The sequence below is a fragment of the Lepidochelys kempii genome, chromosome 9 (assembly GCF_965140265.1).
Source record: "Lepidochelys kempii isolate rLepKem1 chromosome 9, rLepKem1.hap2, whole genome shotgun sequence".
NCBI lineage: Eukaryota > Metazoa > Chordata > Testudines > Cheloniidae > Lepidochelys > Lepidochelys kempii.
The window spans coordinates 9,620,707-9,636,666 of NC_133264.1; the positions used below are offsets into that span (position 1 = coordinate 9,620,707).

General features: G+C 42.0%; 1 protein-coding gene across 7 annotated transcripts in view; it reads left to right on the plus strand.

Annotated features, from left to right (window-relative positions):
* The first annotated feature begins 1,797 nt into the window (after positions 1 to 1,797).
* MCCC1 (methylcrotonyl-CoA carboxylase subunit 1) overlaps positions 1,798 to 15,960 on the plus strand; it is a 34,915-nt gene continuing 20,752 nt past the window's right edge. The window contains exons 1-8 of one of the 7 annotated variants that reach the window (XM_073359271.1): positions 1,821 to 1,904; positions 8,131 to 8,254; positions 10,024 to 10,070; positions 10,539 to 10,678; positions 11,282 to 11,377; positions 13,150 to 13,271; positions 14,198 to 14,345; positions 15,258 to 15,379. In XM_073359271.1, coding sequence (XP_073215372.1) covers positions 8,241 to 8,254; positions 10,024 to 10,070; positions 10,539 to 10,678; positions 11,282 to 11,377; positions 13,150 to 13,271; positions 14,198 to 14,345; positions 15,258 to 15,379 — 689 coding nt within the window. In that variant the 5' untranslated portion in view covers positions 1,821 to 1,904; positions 8,131 to 8,240. Of the gene's footprint in view, positions 1,905 to 2,134; positions 2,264 to 2,455; positions 2,475 to 2,687; positions 2,784 to 7,590; positions 8,255 to 8,645; positions 8,740 to 10,023; positions 10,071 to 10,538; positions 10,679 to 11,281; positions 11,378 to 13,149; positions 13,272 to 14,197; positions 14,346 to 15,257; positions 15,380 to 15,960 lie in introns of those variants that run through there. The other 6 variants (XM_073359272.1, XM_073359269.1, XM_073359273.1 and 3 more) reach the window with 6 other exon arrangements.

Sequence of the window (15,960 nt, forward strand, 5' to 3'; positions counted from 1 at the left end):
CAAATTAACAGCCTTGACAGATAGATTGGTTAAATAATCCCAGCTACATAGTCAGTGCTCTGGTCCTCCTTTTGGGGCCTGTCTGAGGGACCATAAAAATTCCCAAAGCTGATGCAGCTTCCCTGGATCACCCACAATGCAAATTATTACAGCAGAAACCTGAACAACTAGGTGTTTTAGTGTCATTATGTCTGGTTTAAAAATAATCAGAAGTTAGTTAATGGCAGGTATGCTCTTTGGGTCAGGGTCCATCTTCCTCTGTGTTTGGAGAGCACCTAATGTATTTTGAGCACTACTGCAATATAAATAAATACTAGGAAGGTAGAGATTTTGGATGTATTTCAGATGCTCACGGAAACTACAGGTGAATTACCCACAGCAAGTAACTGAGAAAAACAAATTTGCTCTTTATGGTGTGGGAAAAAATTACCTTAGAGGTGGCAGAGTATTTAATGCTGATCTGTCTGATGGCACTCAGAAGAGGCAAATGGTACAGAGATTCTTTATAGCCTGGCACCAAGGCCTAGTTTTCGCTGCAGAAAATCTAGTGTTTAATAGAGAAACGGGGTCAGGGCTGCAATTTGGATCAAGAATGGGTCTGAACTCTCTCCAAATCTGAAAGCATTAGAATCATAGACGATTAGGGTTGAAAGAGACCTCAGGAGGTCATCTACTCCAATCCCCTGCTTAAAGCAGGACCAACCCCAACTAAATCATCCCAGCCAGGGCTTTGTCAAGCCAGGCGTTAAAAACCTCTAAGGATGGAGATTCCACCACCTCCCTAGTAACCCATTCCAGTGCTTCACCACCTTCCTAGTGAAATAGTGTTTCCTAATATCCAACCAAGACCTCCCCACTGCAACCTGAGACCATTGCTCCTTGTCCTGTCATCTGCCACCACTGAGAACAGCCTAACTCCATCCTCTTTGGAAACCCCCTTCAGATAGCTGAAAGCAGCTATCAAATCCCCCCTCACTCTTCTCTTCTGCAGACTAAACAAGCCCACTTCCCTCAGCCTATCCTCATAAGTCATGTGCCCCAGCCCCCTAATCATTTTTGTTGCCCTCCGCTGGAATCTCTCCCATTTGTCCACATCCTTTCTGTAGTGGGGGGACCCAAAACTGGACGCAATACTCCAGATGTGGCCTCACCAGTGCCGAACAGAGGGGGAAATCACTTCCTTCGATCTGCTGGCAGTGCTCCTACTAATGCAGCCCAATATGCCATTAGCCTTCGTGGCAACAAGGGCACACTGCTGACTCATATCCAGCTTCTTGTCCCCTGTTATCCCCAGGTCCTTTTCTGCAGAAAAAGGTGACTGAGCAGGGGCAGGTTTCCAGGGCTCAGCACCCACAGCCAGATTTTCCAAATGGCTCAGCTCCCACCACCCACGTAGTTTGGTTCCTAATGGAGCACTGATCTCTTTGGGGAACCCAGCCCTTAGCATGGGTCAGCCGCTCTCTGGGCTCTCAGGTACTGGGGCTGGCTGGGTTTCCACCCATCAAGGCCAGCCCTGGAGTTCAGTCCCTCGTTCCGACTCCAACTGCCAGCCTGGGGGGTGCCTGGAGCTGGGGGGGCTGGGCCCCTGGGGAGCAATGCATGGCTCTGGGACGCATCAAACTGAGCCACCTCAGGCTCCATGCGACTTGGAAACCAGGGGGCCCCCTCTGCTCTCCCTGCCCAGGCCTGGCCCCAGCTACTCTAAGGCCCCGCCCCCTCCCCACGCTCAGCCACTGGCCAGCGGCCCTGTGCGCCCCGCCCCCGGCACTGACAGACACGGGCCCGCCCCCGCGTGCCAACTGCTCTCGTCTGACCCCGCTCGGCTCCCGTCCCCGCGCAGACATGGCGGCCACGGTGCTGGTGACCGAGCGGGGCCGCCGGTGCCTGTGGGCGCTGCAGCACCAGTGAGTGCGGGGCGCGGGGGATGGCCCCTGGGTCTCGGCCCCGGCCCCGGCCCGGAGCCCCTCGGAGCAGCGTGGTGCCCGGGGGCTGCCCTTTGCCCTCCCTCTCCCCCAACCGTGGCTCGGGACCCACAAGGCAGGTGGGCGGCCCGCCCCCAGCCCGCCGGGCCAGAGCTGAACGGGCCGGAGCTGTCCGCGTCCCCTCGGGGGAGGCCTCCCCGCCGCTGGGTGCTTGCCGAGCGCTCCGGACAGGTGGCGGGCGGCGGCTGCGGCCAGGGCCTGGCCCTACAGCGCCCCCCCGACCGCCGTGTCGATGTGGGGTCGGGCCCCCCGGGCGTGACCCCGGCAGCGGCGCAGACCCGGTCAGTGAGAAGGTCTGTGCGGCTGCGTTATGTGGTCGCGCCCAAGAAACCCATTAAAGAGCCAGGGCCCGGTGGTGCTCGGGGCTGCAGAGGCAAGTAGTCGCGGGTGTAAGTTCCACCTGAAGGAGACCTACCCAGGCCAGCTCTGATCAAACTCGTGGGCTGAAAATGGAAGCGTAGCTGCAGGGTCAGCAGGGACCAGCCACCCTGAGTACGTACCTAGGGTCTTGGATGGCATCAGACTCCATTGGCGGGCTGGCTAGCTCCTGCTGCTGGCTTCAGCAGGGCTACACTTCAAGTGAGCTGTAGCTCACGAAAGCTTATGCTCAGATAAATGTGTTAGTCTCTAAGGTGCCACAAGGACTCCTTTTCTTTTTGCCAATACAGACTAACAGGGCTGCTACTCTAAAACTTCTATTTTTAGTGCCCTAGTTTGACCCAAGCTAGCCTGAAGATGTCTCCTGGAACTGGAATGTAGGCCTTCCAGCTGTCGTGTAGACAGGACACGGGACATAACAGGGTAATAAAACAGACTTTTGCATTAAAAAGTGTGTTTGACTGTGGAAAGGGAGGTGCATGAAGAAAATTGAAGGCAGTTCATGTGCCCATGTTGTTCTAGCACATACGTTGGCGGTGGTGTAGTGAGTTCTTGTTAGCGTCTTTCCGTTCTCACTTTCTTCAGCTGATAAAATGGAACACTGATTAAATTGGGGGTTTCATATAGAGAAGTATTTTATTTTTTGAATGTATGTAATGTGCCCATTAGGCCCACAGATGATACATTTCAATAAAACATTAACATTTGCTCTCTTCGGTGAAGACAAATAATCCCCTCACCAAGGATATTTTTTCCAAACCCTGTGTTAAAAACTCAGTACAGTTCATCCTCTAGGTACGGTTTAACAGGTCACATAAAAGAAAACATAAAACATCAAGCTTAGTTTTAGAACCCACCCCCAGTGATTACTTTTGTATCTCTTTTGGGTTATTACTAAGACGTATCTCATAGTGGTACCTTAAGGGTATGTCTACACAGCAAATAAAAACCTGCGACTGGCTTGTGCCAGCCAACTAGGGCTTGGGCTACGGGACTGTTGCATTGCTTTACAGACTTCCAGGCTCAGGCTGGAGCCTGAGCTCTGGGTCTCTCCCATCTCACCAGGTCCTAGAGCCCAGGCCTGAACCCAGACATCTACACAGCAATGAAATAGCCCACAGCCTGAGTTCTGTGAGCCTGAGTCTGGGCACAGGCCAGCCACGGGTGTCTAGTTGCTGTGTAGACATATTCTAAGCAATGGTTTCTATCCATCTCATCCAGACTCAACCATTGAACCAACAAGAGGGGATGCCATTTTAGATTTGGTTTTGGCGAGTAGTGAGGACCGGATAGAAGAAATGGTTGTAGGGGACAACCTTGGTTCGAGTGATCATGAGCTAATTCAGTTAAAACTAAATGGAAGAATAAAAATAGGTCTGTGACTAGGGTTTTTGATTTCAAAAGGGCTAACTTTAAAAATCAAGGAAATTAGTTAAGTGGATTGGACTGAAGAACTTGTGGATCTAAAGGCGGAGGAGGCCTGGAATTACGTCAAGTCAAAGTTGAAAAAACTATCAGAAGCCTGCATACCAAGAAATGGGAAAAAATTCATAGGCAGGAGTTGTAGACCAAGCTGGATGAGCAAGCATCTCAGAGAGGTGATAAAGAAAAAGCAGAAAGCCTACAAGGAGTGGAAGATGGGAGGGATTAGCAAGGAAAGATACCTTATTGAGGTCAGAACATGTAGGGATAAAGTGAGAAAGGCCAAAAGCCAAGTAGAGTTGGACCTTGCAAAGGGAATTAAAACCAATAGTAAAAGGTTCTGTAGTCAACAAAGAAAGAAGAAGTGGGACTGCTAAACACTGAGGATGGAGTGGAGGTTAAGGATAATCTAGGCATGGCCCAATATCTAAACAAATGCTTTGCTTCAGTCTTTAATGAGGATCTTAGGGATAATGGTAGGATGACAAATGGGAATGAGGATATGGTGGTAGATATTACCACATCCAAGATAGAAGCCAAACTCAAACAGCTTAATGGGACTAAATTGAGGGGCCGAGATACTCTTAATCCAAGAATATTAAAGGAACTGGCACACGAAATTACAAGCGCCATTAGCAAGAATTTTTAATGAATCTGTAACTCAGGGGTTGTACCATATGACTGGAGAATTGCTAACATAGTTACTATTTTTAAGAAAGGGAAAAAAAAGTGATCCGGATAACTACAGGCCTGTTAGTTTGACATCTGTAGTATGCAAGGTCTTGGAAAAAATTTTGAAGGAGAAAGTAGTCAAGGATATTGAGATCAGTGGTAATTGGGACAAAAGGTAGATCACGCCAAACCAACCTGATCTGCTTTGAGAAGTTTCAGAGTAGCAGCCGTGTTAGTCTGTATCCGCAAAAAGAAAGGGCGTACTGTGGCACCTTAGAGACTAACAATTTTATCTGAGCATAAGCTTTTGTAAGCTACAGCTCACTTCATCGGATGCATGCAGTGGAAAATACAGTAGGGAGATTTTATATACACAGAGAACATGAAACAATGGGTTACAATCTACATACCACACAGACTATGCTGACAGATTGTGCCACACACTCAAAGAAACTGCGGAACCACCTGATCAACATCCTCTACAGCAAACAGGGAAAGATTAAGAATGAGCTCTCAAAACTGGATACTCTCATAAAAAAACAACTTTCGACACAAACTTCCTCGTGGCTGGACTTTACAAAAACTAGATAAGCCATTTACAACACACACTTTGCTTCTCTACAAAAGATAACAGACACTAAACTATCTAAACTACTACATGTCACAAGGGGCCACAACAGTGGTTCCCTTAACCCACCCAGCAATATTGTTAATCTATCCGGCTATACTCTTAGCCCAGCAGAAAAATCTGTCCTATCTCAGGGCCTTTCCTTCTGCCCCTCCACCCCCGATGATACAGTTCTGTGGTGACCTAGAATCCTATTTTCGATGTCTCCGACTCACGGAATATTTCCAACACACCTCTGAACAGCATACTAACCCACAGAGACCTTCCTCCCAACACTACAGAAAGAAGGATTCTGGGTGGACTCCTCCTGAATGTCGAAACAATAGACTGGACCTCTACATAGGGTGCTTCCGCCGACATGCACGGGGTGAAATTGTGGACAAGCAGCATCACTTGCCCCATAACCTCAGCCATGCAGAACACAGTGCCATCCACAGCCTCAGAAACAACTCTGACATCATAATCAAAAAGGCTGACAAAGGAGGTGCCCTCGTCGTCATGAATAGGTCGGAATATGAACAAGAGGCTGCTAGGCAGCTCTCCAACACCACATTCTACAAGCCATTACCCTCTGATCCCACTGAGCGTTACCAAAAGAAACTACACCATCTGCTCAAGAAACTCCCTGAAAAAGCACAATAGCAAATCTACACAGACACACCCCTAGAACCCTGAGCAGGGGTATTCTATCTGCTACCCAAGACCCATAAGTCTGGAAATCCTGGACACCACATCATCTCAAGCACTGGCACCCTGACAGCAGGATTGTCTGGCTATGTAGACTCCCTCCTCAGGCCCTACGCTACCAGCACTCCTAGCTATCTTCGAGACACCACTGACTTCCTGAGGAAACTACAATCCATCGGTGAGCTTCCTGAAAACACCATTCTAGCCACTGTGGATGTAGAAGCCCTTTACACCAACATTCCACACAAAGATGGACTACAAGCCATCAGGAACACTATCCCCAATAATGTCACGGCAAACCTGGTGGGTGAACTTTATGACTTTGTCCTCACCCATAACTGTTTCACATTTGGGGACAATGTATACCTTCAAATCAGCGGCACTGCTATGGTTACCCGCATGGCCCCACAGTATGCCAACATTTTTATGGCTGACTTAGAACAACGCTTCCTCAGCTCTCATCGCCTAATGCCCCTACTCTACTTGAACTACATTGATGACATCTTCATCATCTGGACCCATGGAAAAGAAGCCCTTAAGGAATTCCACCGTGATTTCAACAATTTCCATCCCACCATCAACCTCAGCCTGGACCAGGTTGCTAATAAGCAATGGTCACATAAACACTGCCCTATACCGGAAACCTACTGACCGCTATACTTACCTACATGCCTCCAGCTTTCATCCAGACCACACCACACGATCCATTGTCTACAGCCAAGCTCTACGATACAAACGCATTTGCTCCAACCCCTCAGACAGAGACAAACACCTACGAGAGCTCTATCAAGCGTTCTTACAACTACAGTACCCATCTGCTGAAGTGAAGAAACGGATTGACAGAGCCAGAAGAGTACCCAGAAGTTACCTGCTACAGGACGGGCCCAACAAAGAAAATAACAGAAGACCACTAGCCGTGACCGTCAGCCCCCCAACTAAAACCTCTCCAGCGCATCATCAAGGATCTACAACCTATCCTGAAGGACAACCCATCACTCTCACAGATCTTGGGAGACAGGCCAGTCCTGTCTTACAGACAGCCCCCCAACCTGAAGCAAATACTCACCAGCAACCACACACCGCACAACAAAAACTCTAACCCAGGAACCTGTCCTTGCAACAAAGCCCGTTGCCAACTGTGTCCACATATCTATTCAGGGGACACCATCATAGGGCCTGATCACATTAGCCACGCTATCAGAGGCTTGTTCACCTGCACATCTACCAATGTGATATATGCCATCATGTGCCAGCAATGTCCCTCTGCCATGTACATTGGCCAAGCTGGACAGTCTCTATGTAAAAGAATAAATGGACACAAATCAGACGTCAAGAATTATAACATTCAAAAACCAGTCGGAGAACACTTCAATCTCTCTGGTCACTCGATTACAGACCTAAAAGTCACAATACTACAACAAAAAAACTTCAAAAACAGACTCCAACAAGAGATTGCTGATTTGGAATTAATTTGCAAACTGGACACCATTAAATTAGGCTTGAATAAAGACTGGGAGTGGATGTGTCATTACACAAAGTAAAACTATTTCCCCATGTTTATTCCCCCCGCACTGTTCCTCACACATACTTGTCAACTGCTGGAAATGGCCCACCTTGATTATCACTACAAAAGGTGGGGTTTTTTGGTTTCCCCCCCGCCCTCCTGCTGGTAATAGCTCACCTTACCTGAGCACTCTCATTACAGTGTGTATGGTAACACCAATTGTTTCATGTTCTCTGTGTATATAAAATCTCCCTACTGTATTTTCCACTGCATGCATCCGATGAAGTGAGCTGTAGCTCACAAAAGCTTATGCTCAGATAAATTTGTTAGTCTCTAAGGTGCCACAAGTACTCCTTTTCTTTCTTTGAGAAGGTAACAGATTTTTTAGACAAAGGAAATGCATGCAGTGGATCTAATTTACCTCCGTTTCAGTAAGGCATTTGATATGGTTCCACATGGGGAATTATTAGGTAAATTGGAAAAGATGGGGATCAACATGAAAATTGAAAGGTGGATAAGGAACTGCTTAAAGGGTAGACTACAACGGGTCACATTGAAAGGTGAACTGTCAGGCTGGAGGGAGGTTACCAGTGGAGTTCCTCAGGGATCGGTTTTGGGACCAATCTTATTTAATCTTTTTATGACTGACCTTGGCACAAAAAGTGGGAATGTGCTAATAAAGTTTGCAGATGACACAAAGCTGGGATGTATTGCCAATTCAGAGAAGGACTATCATACAGGAAGATCTGGATAACCTTGTAAACTGGAGTAATAATAATAGTAATAGGATGAAATTTAACAGTGAAAAGTGCAAGGTCATGCATTTAGGGATTAATAACAAGAATTTTTGTTATAAGCTGGGGACGCATTTCTTGGAAGTAACAGAGGAGGAGAAGGACCTCAGAATATTGGTTGATCACAGCCGCCAATGTGATATGGCCATGAAAAAAGCTAATGCGGTCTTGGGATGCATCAGGCGAGGTATTTCCAGTAGAGATAAGGAGATGTTAGTACCGTTATACAAAGCACTGGTAAGACCTCATCTGGAATATTGCATGCAGTTCTGGTCTTCCATGTTTAAGAAGGATGAATTCAAACTGGAACAGGTACAGAGAAGGGCTACTAGGATGATCCGAGGAATGGAAAACCTGTCTTAAGAAAGGAGACTCAAAGAGCTTGGCTTGTTTAGCCTAACCAAAAGAAGGCTGAGGGGAGATATGATTCCTCTCTATAAATATATCAGAGGGATAAATACCAGGGAGGGAGAGGAATTATTTAAGCTCAGTACCAATGTGGACACGAGATCAAATGGATATAAACTGGCCATCAGGAACTTTAAACTTGAAATTAGATGAAGGTTTCTAACCATCAGAGGAGTTAAGTTCTGGAACAGCCTTCCAAGCGGAGCAGAGGGGGCAAAAGACATATCTGGCTTCAAGACAAAGCTTGATAAATTTATGGAGGAGGTATGATATGATGGGATAGCCTAATTTTGGCAATTAACTGATCTTTGACTATTAGCGGTAAATATGCCCATTGGCCTGTGATGGGATGTTAGATGGGGTGGAATCTGAGTTACTACAGAAAATTCTTTTCTGAATGTCTGGCTGGTGAGTCTTACTCAGGGGTTAGCTGATCGCCATATTTGGGGTTGGGAAGGAATTTTCCTTCAGGGCAGATTGGCAGAGGCCCTTGGGGTTTTTCGCCTTCCTCTGTAGCATGGGGCACGGGTCGCTTGCTGGAGGATTCTCTGCACCTTGAAGTCTTTAAACCATGAGTTGAGGACTTCAGTAGATTAGGGACGTAGATTAGGGGTTTGTTACAGGAGTGGGTGGGTGAGATTCTGTGGCCTGCGTTGTGCAGGAGGTCAGACTAGATGATCATAATGGTCCCGTCTGACCTTAAAGTCTATGATTCTATGAGTCTGTGATTGGAGGCTGAATATCTTTTCTGCACTGTTTCTGATTACATGCAGAGGGGATTGCCAAAATTTTGTTCATTTCCCTTAGCTGGTGTGGTTTAGCAAATGCATGGATTATTAACCAAAGTTATGTCTTAAACTCACTGCCCAAGTTGAACCACCAGGATCTAGTAATCTGTTCCAAGTGTGTCTCTTTCACTTTGTTGCCAGTGATCCAATCTAAATTTTAATTTATGTGCTAATTAAAACACTTAAGTGTACTACTTAAAATGTCTCTCTGCTCATATAACATTCTCTACCTAAATATCTCTAATTTGCCGTGCTAACTACTTCTGAATTTGATCCAAAGTTCTCATAACTCTATCCTGCTTGTATTTCTTTCTTCACTCTTGGCAACATCTCTCTTGAATCCACCACCACTTTCCACCTAACCGTTTTTCTGTGGACTTCATACATTCTTGAACATGGTGCTGTGTACCTTGAAACACCTCCTGTTTATTAACCACTTTTGACCACACTGTCCTTTAAAAGCTTTTTAAAAAATCTATTCCTCAAAGTATTCCAGTCTTAATGCCTCTTAGCACTCTGTTTTTGTTTTGATTGGATTGTGATCTATTGTGCATGTAACTTCATTTGAGGAGGGACTTGTTTTATGTTTGGCATACAACTTCATATATGCTGACAGTACTATATAAATACTAAGTGATCAAAAAATTCAAAACTGTATTAGTAGTAACCTTGCTGCACCCAAGAATAGAAATAGCGCAGTTATACCCTACTTTAATGTTTTTTCTTTATTATAATTCTATTTGTTTACTATTTTGTGCAGAAAATTGATTTGGGGACAAAGATGCCTGAAATTTGCTTCAACAACAGGTATTACGCTATTTTCTTTATCCATATATGCTGTAAATATGTTAATAACATTAATAGCATTGAAATTAACTCAAGAACATCAGTTATAGGCAAAATTAGAAAGTCAGAGTTTATTTTATAAGTGCTCAATTGAGTAAATTTCCCAAGAAATACTCCATATATTAGATCTAATGAGAAGCACCTGGAAATGTTATGAAGATTTTAAGGAATTTCATTCGCCTTTAGTCATATTTATGTTTGTAATTTTCTTTCCTCAGAGACTCCTTTAGATACAAAGGGTACAAAATCCATGTAATAGCCAGTCATTTTTTAAAAAAAATAACAATGAAGTATTTAAATAATATACTAAAGATTGTAATAGAAGTTTGTAATATAATTTAAACTGTGACAGTATTTTCATATCATGTAACATGGAAAGGTATAGATTGGTCATATATGTGTAAAACCTGACTTTGCTACATTAAATAGAAAGAAGAAACATAGAGAAGGTCCTCATTGCAAACCGAGGAGAAATTGCATGCAGGGTGATGCGGACGGCCAGAAAGATGGGTGTGAAGTCTGTAGCAGTTTACAGTGATGCAGACAAGAATTCCATGCATGTCGCAATGGTGAAGTATACTAGTTAAAAATGTAAGGCCCAATCCTGCAAACGCTTATGCACACAATTAATTTTATTCATATGAGTAGTTCCATTGACTTAAATGAGGCTGCTTAGATGAATAAAGTTACTTGCATGCATAAGTTTGCAGGATCAGGCCTTTAATTATTAAATGAAAATGAAATTGTATGGGGAAGAGTTTTCTTAAATGATATCAATACCAAAAGAGGTGTCAGTGGACTAGCGCAGTAGATTTTCACTTCTGAAGACCTAGATTCAAATTCTGCGTGAATCACAAAGAAAAATATGTTGAGTTTTATTCCAGGCCTCTGAATACATCACAAAAACAGCAGAGAATTTTGCTTTCTAAAATCAAGAAAGGTCCAGGTTAGTGGCCAGTTGTCTCAACTTGTATAAAAAATGACAAAATTAAGTTCATCCAGTTGAGTTCCTTTCTGAAGAGCAAACAGTTTAAGTTGTTTGTTAGCATTTTTATAAATGATAAAATGGGCCCCCGAATTAAGGTTTAAATTTGCTTTTCAGTTGTAATGATATATATAGTAATATGTATATAGATATATATATATAGTAATGTATATTTCTTTTACAATAGGCAGATGAAGCATATTTCATTGGTCCAGCTGCCTCTCAGCAGAGCTACTTAGCTATGGAAAAAATAATACGAGTGGCCAAAATATCAACAGCACAGGTAAATATAACTATGCTGCCCTCCTAAATTATGCACTTTGATTAGGCCTGCCTTATACTGTGGCTTCCCTATGAAAAACTGTATTTCTTCTTTTAAGAACAGTTAAAGGGTTCCTCTGAGTACATGGGAAAATTCAATTTCTAATTTAACCTTTGGGTTTGAATTAAAAAGTAAAGATAAAATTGCTGAGGAAAGTGCCCTAAATGTTTATTCATATAAGGTGTCCTTAGCCTCTGTTTGCCAGAAGCTGGGAATGGGTGACAGGAGGTGGATCACCTGATGATTACTTGTTCTGTTCATTCCCTCTGAAGCACCTGGCCTTGGCCACTGTCGGCAGACAGGATACTGGGCTAGTTGGACCTTTTTTCTGACCCAGTATGGCCGTTCTTATGTAAGGTGCAGGTTGTTTTGTTCTAAACAACACATGCCGTAGTATTATCCTCTTTGTGTCTGTTCTCAGTTTATTGTATCTTTCACCTCACAATGTAGGTTTAAGATGCTTTCTTTTTATAGTTAAAATAATGACATTTTAAATTAAAGGTTGTCTGCTTTGATCAAAACTTATATGCATGAGATATTATTTTATTTATATAAGGTAACACCTTCAAAAATACTGATGTTTTACTTTCAAAAGTGACATCAATAAGACTTGAAGTCGTTTTTGAAAATGAGACTTAGGCTCCTTGGTCAATCAGGCACTTTTGAAAATGTTATCCAAGCAGCATAAAGTGTTGTAGGCCCTTTACATAGGACTTGAAGCTCAAAACATACCTAGTTTGCTTTACTCAATGGGGCTACTTACATAAGTAATATTACTCTCCTATGGAAATATTTGCAGGATTGGGCCCAAGTAATAAAACCACTCCCTGTTCCAGATTGCTGAAATTATAGTCTAAAGGTTTGGTCCCACAATTTAATTATTCCTGCAGATATATTTACTTCTGAGTAGAGTTCCACTGACATCAGGGGGACTCTGCATATGACTAACTATACTTAGGCTTGGAGGGATCAGATTTTTATTGGTAAATGTCAGTAAACATCAATTTCACCAAACACATAAAAACTGACAAAAAAATTTTTTTTTCCGTCAATAATAATTGAAATTTATAGATAGGCAAAGTAAGAAAAATGCTGCTTGAGAACCTATTAGAATTTGATTTAAGGATATTTACTGTTATTTACTGATATTTATTTATTTTGATGTCATGTTGACAATTTGTTTTAATGGTTATAAATTTCAACTTTTTGAAATCAACGTCTACGATCATTAAAAAGTGGTATGACTCACCCTATTGCATGACACCCCTCTATAATTTCTTGCAACTGTGAACATTTAAATTGATAAAACAGAAAAACATGCTTAAAAATAAACATTGATATTATCCATTAAAATAATTTTAAAAAAATCAAATTCTGCCTGGCCTAACTATACTCATGGATGTAACTGTTTGCAGGATCAAGTGCTAAATAGACAGCATGCACAAAGCCACAGAGGAACGAAGCAACATAAAAAGTTTCCTTCAAATGAACCATTAATTGCTAGTCTTGTTATTATTACTGATCACCCATTACTTAATTGCTCGACCGACCTACCTACCCACCCTTTAGTTTTTCTTAATTGTATTCCTGGTTACTGATGTTTTTTATCCATCGTATGTTCCATCCCATGTTTCCCTCCCTCCCCCCACAAAGCCTTCTATATAAACCTGTAGTTTTAGGGTGATATGGGTTACATGGTGTAAAGTAGGCGGGTAACCTTCTTTCTGTTTTAGGCTATTCATCCAGGGTATGGTTTCCTCTCAGAAAACACAGAGTTTGCCGAGCTGTGCAAACAAGAGGGAATCATCTTCATAGGCCCTCCTTCATCTGCTATCAGAGATATGGGTATTAAGAGGTATCTGTTTCTGATTTTTTACTCATTTCAATGTGTAACTTACAGTTTAGTGAATTTGTCTTCATTATTAATGAAGATTTTTTACTTAGCTGTTTTGCTCCTTACGTTTTTGTTGATTTTTCTATATAACCTATTGTACCATGCTTCAAACTTTTCATAGTTCTGGGATGAATATAAATATAGGAACAATCAAGATTCTTCAGTTAGTAAGATTTTAATAATTACATGCATAGGCTGGTCTAGGATCCTCTAGGATTAGTGCTTTGCATATTCCTACAGAAGGACCTAGGTTCAATACCCAGATCTTTACACTTTGGGTCAAAAAGGGTTGGAAGCACTGTGGGAGCTCTACTCATAGTCTCTCAATGGTGGTGGAAGGAAGCATCTTGTGATTCTGCAGTGACTTGTAGCTGTTCTTGAATGGTGTTGATGGGAAGAGAAGCCTATGCCACATTCTTGGGCCAAAGGAAAATTTGCCAGAGCATGAGATATAAATAGAATGATGGAAATTAAGGGCTGCTTAATCACTAACCCTTTGACAAATAAATCAACATTATTAATCAAGTATAAAACACATTATCTGAATTAATTTGGTACCTGCATAGAGGTTCATTTTACAATGTGTATTAATGTACTGTGTGATTTAATTAGTGTTATGTGAATATTTTCTATTCCTGTTCCTCTTATGCTCCTAAGAATAAAAAAAAATTATGTGCATGCTGAACTACACCAAATTAGGGTCCCTATCCGAAAGACATTTATGCACCAGCATAACTTTATTCATCTGAGTAGTCCCACTGCGGTAAATGGAAGTAGTCACGTGCATAAAGTTAAGCATGCGTGCAGTGTTTACAGATCAGAGGCCTCTTGTAAGAAACAGCTATTATCATTGCCATTTTAAATATAAAAAAAATATTTTTTTGAAGCACCTCCAAGGCTATAATGTCTGCTGCTGGGGTTCCTGTCATTGAAGGTTATCATGGTGAAGATCAGTCTGATGAATGTCTAAAGGAACATGCCCGGAGAATTGGGTATCCAGTAATGATTAAAGCAGTTCGTGGAGGTGGAGGAAAGGTAAGGAAAACTCATGCAAACTCGTGTTACCTGACTGAAGTTATGCTACTAATACACGTACCACCACTACTACAGCCTACCTTCTGTTTTGTGTAACTGAATTCGATAAAAGGAATCTTATCAGTAAGGTAACTGGAAGCAAGTTATTTTAATTTGAAGTTAATAAAATAATGTCCAGCGCAGCATTGTGAATTCTTTCATTGCGCTTTCCTTTTATTCAGTCAATTGGGCCAAATTGCTTGTATAAACTGGTAGAGCTCCATTGACTTAAATGGAGCTCCAGCAATATACACTAGCAAAACATTTGGCCGATTGGGTTGTACAGGTGAAGTTGTATGAGAGTCAGTCATTGTTTAATGACAGCCTCTGTTGTAATTATTTTTTTTAATGGTGGTTTTAAGTTTGTGAATGTTGCATAGATTCTTAGAACTACCTGGATACCTTCAGTGTGTAGCTATTATTTATTACCTGATGACCTCCCTGATGAAACGCGAAAAGAACCTGCATAAAAGTTTCATGGTGGAGCTCCAGGTTTCTCTCAATGATTTCCATAACAAATATACATATTTTGTTAAGAAAAATAGTGTTTTCTCTCTGTCAGCTATGAAATCTCAGCATGAGATCCAAAAGTCAAATTGAGTTCTGTACTTTACACCAGGGCAACAACATTATCTTTCAGTTATAGCTTTAGTGACACTTTTATTTTCTGAGGGATTTGCAAAGATTAACTGTTTGGAAGTTAGTAAATAATTCTGTTGATTCATAAGAAGGAATAGAATTCGTTTATTGGTAAACACATATTTTAATTTTGTTTTTAATCATTCGCCAGATTTCCCACTGGTGGAGATTTTTTTTAACTGTGATTTACTTGTTCTTTAGTAGATATTTAGACAACCTTATGTTGTATCTTAGGGTATGAGAATTGCTCAGTCAGAAAAGGAGTTCCTGGACCAACTAGAATCAGCCAGGAGAGAAGCAAAGAAGTCTTTCAATGATGATGCCGTGCTGATAGAAAAATTTGTAGACAATCCAAGGTGAGAGAAGTGGATTATATTTTTAATACTAAAAATATTTTTAAAAAACAGTACAACGTTTTTATGCAAAATGGGATAATTTGTGTCTTATACAGTATTGCACACTTTCTGCACTTGCATAAAAATAGGGCAGAATTATTAATTTTACAAAGTGTGAAGTGGATGACAGTGACTTTGAATGATAATTTATAACAAATCTGGCTGTCTTGGTGGCATATTTGCAGCATCCTAATGGTGGTGTTGTGGAGAGAGACCTAGATATCATATACTGTATATGTTATGGCAATGACATGCCTAGTTGGTACATCAGCCTTCTGACGTTACCATTCTTTTAGGTCTAAAGGAAACAATGTGTAGTAGTGCTTAAGGCACAGAAATAGGAGTCAGAAAGAGAACCATAATCTACCTCAGATGTCCTTTATGTACTCAGACAAGTCACTTAATCTCTCGCCTCAGTCTGTACAATGGGGATGATAATACTTCATTTCCATTTATGCTGTAAACTGAGCTCATTAACTTTCATAAAGCTCTTTTGACATATACAGATACAAGGTGTTATAGATTGCAAAGCAGTAGTATTC